The 1,900-nt window shown below is 31.3% G+C and overlaps 1 protein-coding gene across 1 annotated transcript in view; it reads left to right on the top strand.

Moving 5' to 3' along the window:
- Window positions 1-1,900, top strand: part of LOC102679166 (ADP,ATP carrier protein 2) — a 3,696-nt gene that overhangs the window by 1,480 nt on the left and 316 nt on the right. Inside the window, exons 2-4 of the mRNA XM_006618627.2 lie at window positions 318-579; window positions 672-906; window positions 984-1,900. Of these exons, the coding sequence (XP_006618690.1) occupies window positions 318-579; window positions 672-906; window positions 984-1,226 (740 nt within the window). The 3' untranslated portion in view covers window positions 1,227-1,900. The remainder of the gene's footprint in view (window positions 1-317; window positions 580-671; window positions 907-983) is intronic.

Raw genomic sequence — 1,900 nt, 5'->3', positions numbered from 1 at the left:
ATATACATATATATATATATATAAATCAATATTACGATAAATTTTATATATTCGTTATATATATATATATATATATTATTTTTGTAAATGTAATTTTAATTTAAAAAATAAAATATACGAATTTATAACTTAATGATTTGTTATATAACAATTTGGAATTCGGGATATGATACAAAATAAAATTTATAGAATTTTGAAATTTAACATTCATATAAAGAAAGTATTTTAATGAAAAAATTAAAATATTTTGAAAATATTTTGAAAATATTTATGTTTGAAATAAAGAAAAAATATAAATATATATTTTTACATTCCAGGTATGGTCGATTGTTTTGTGCGCATTCCAAAAGAACAAGGATTCCTCAGTTATTGGCGTGGCAACTTGGCTAATGTTATTAGATACTTCCCAACACAAGCTTTGAACTTTGCTTTTAAAGACAAATATAAGCAAGTTTTCCTTGGTGGTGTTGACAAAAACACACAGTTCCTGCGTTACTTTATTGGAAATTTGGCTTCTGGTGGTGCTGCTGGTGCTACATCTTTGTGTTTTGTTTATCCTCTTGACTTTGCCAGAACTAGGTACTTAATACATTTTATTTTAATATTTATTTATATTCAATTGTTAACATTTATTAAAATTTTTGTAAAATAATTATATGTATTATTTACAGATTGGCTGCTGATGTAGGCAAAGCTGGTGGTGAACGTGAATTCACAGGTCTTGGTAATTGTCTGACCAAGATATTTAAGGCTGATGGTATTACTGGCCTTTACCGTGGTTTCGGAGTATCCGTCCAGGGTATCATCATCTATCGTGCTGCCTATTTTGGTTTTTATGACACTGCCCGCGGTATGCTGCCAGATCCCAAAAAGACACCATTCCTTATTTCATGGGGTATTGCCCAGGTTAATAATTTTTATCTTAAATCTTGTTGATATAATTATAATTCATTTATTAATATTTTTTGTAATATTTTTTGCAGGTTGTCACAACTGTTGCTGGTATTGTATCTTATCCATTTGATACAGTACGTAGGCGTATGATGATGCAATCTGGTCGCGCCAAATCCGAAATTTTGTACAAAAACACTCTTCACTGTTGGGCTACCATTTACAAGACAGAAGGTGGCAATGCTTTCTTCAAAGGAGCATTCTCTAACATTCTTCGTGGCACAGGTGGTGCACTCGTATTGGTACTTTATGATGAAATTAAGAATCTTCTTTAAGATATTATAACGATCCTCACCTCATTACCTTCACAACTACAATTACAACTACCATCTTTATTATCCTTACCATCCAATGTAATACCAGATCAAGTGGTTTCCAGACTGAAACAGTACACAAGCTGTCGAGAAAATTGAAATACACTTTAGATTATAATTCTTTTGGTAGTTTCTTATGAAATGCATGGAGCTCGGCAGAGTATGTATTTTGACTTTAGAAGGAAAGAATTCGCTTAATTTATTGCCGGATTCAGTATTTTCTTGAAAAGGTTCACATGTGCCATATTTCATATTTCATTTTCATAAAAAAAAAATAAAGATATATTTATATAAATATATCTATGAAATTAATAACATAATGGCTATATGAAATATTTGATACATGTGACTACATAGAAGATGGTCAGGACATAAAGTAGTAAAATTAATTATCCAAAAAAGGAAAAAAAAAATAAGCGTATACAATTGAGCAAGAGAAGGACGCGCGACGAAATACCATTACGGCGACGGCGGGGCGCGTAGACTTGGGCCGCCCCCCGCCCTTATTCTCGGCCCATTGTAGATAATTAATAAATGATCATATTTACGATATCAATGAAGTTCATCGAGTTTCAGTGAACAGTAATTTAATTTCGCACTCCAGACAAATACGTGTAAGATAATGAGAAGCGTTA

Source organism: Apis dorsata, unplaced genomic scaffold, assembly GCF_000469605.1.
Source record: "Apis dorsata unplaced genomic scaffold, Apis dorsata 1.3 scaffold_365, whole genome shotgun sequence".
Classification (NCBI taxonomy): Eukaryota; Metazoa; Arthropoda; class Insecta; order Hymenoptera; family Apidae; genus Apis; species Apis dorsata.
Note: the sequence above shows the minus strand (reverse complement) of the source record. Positions and strands in the feature narration are given on the sequence as shown.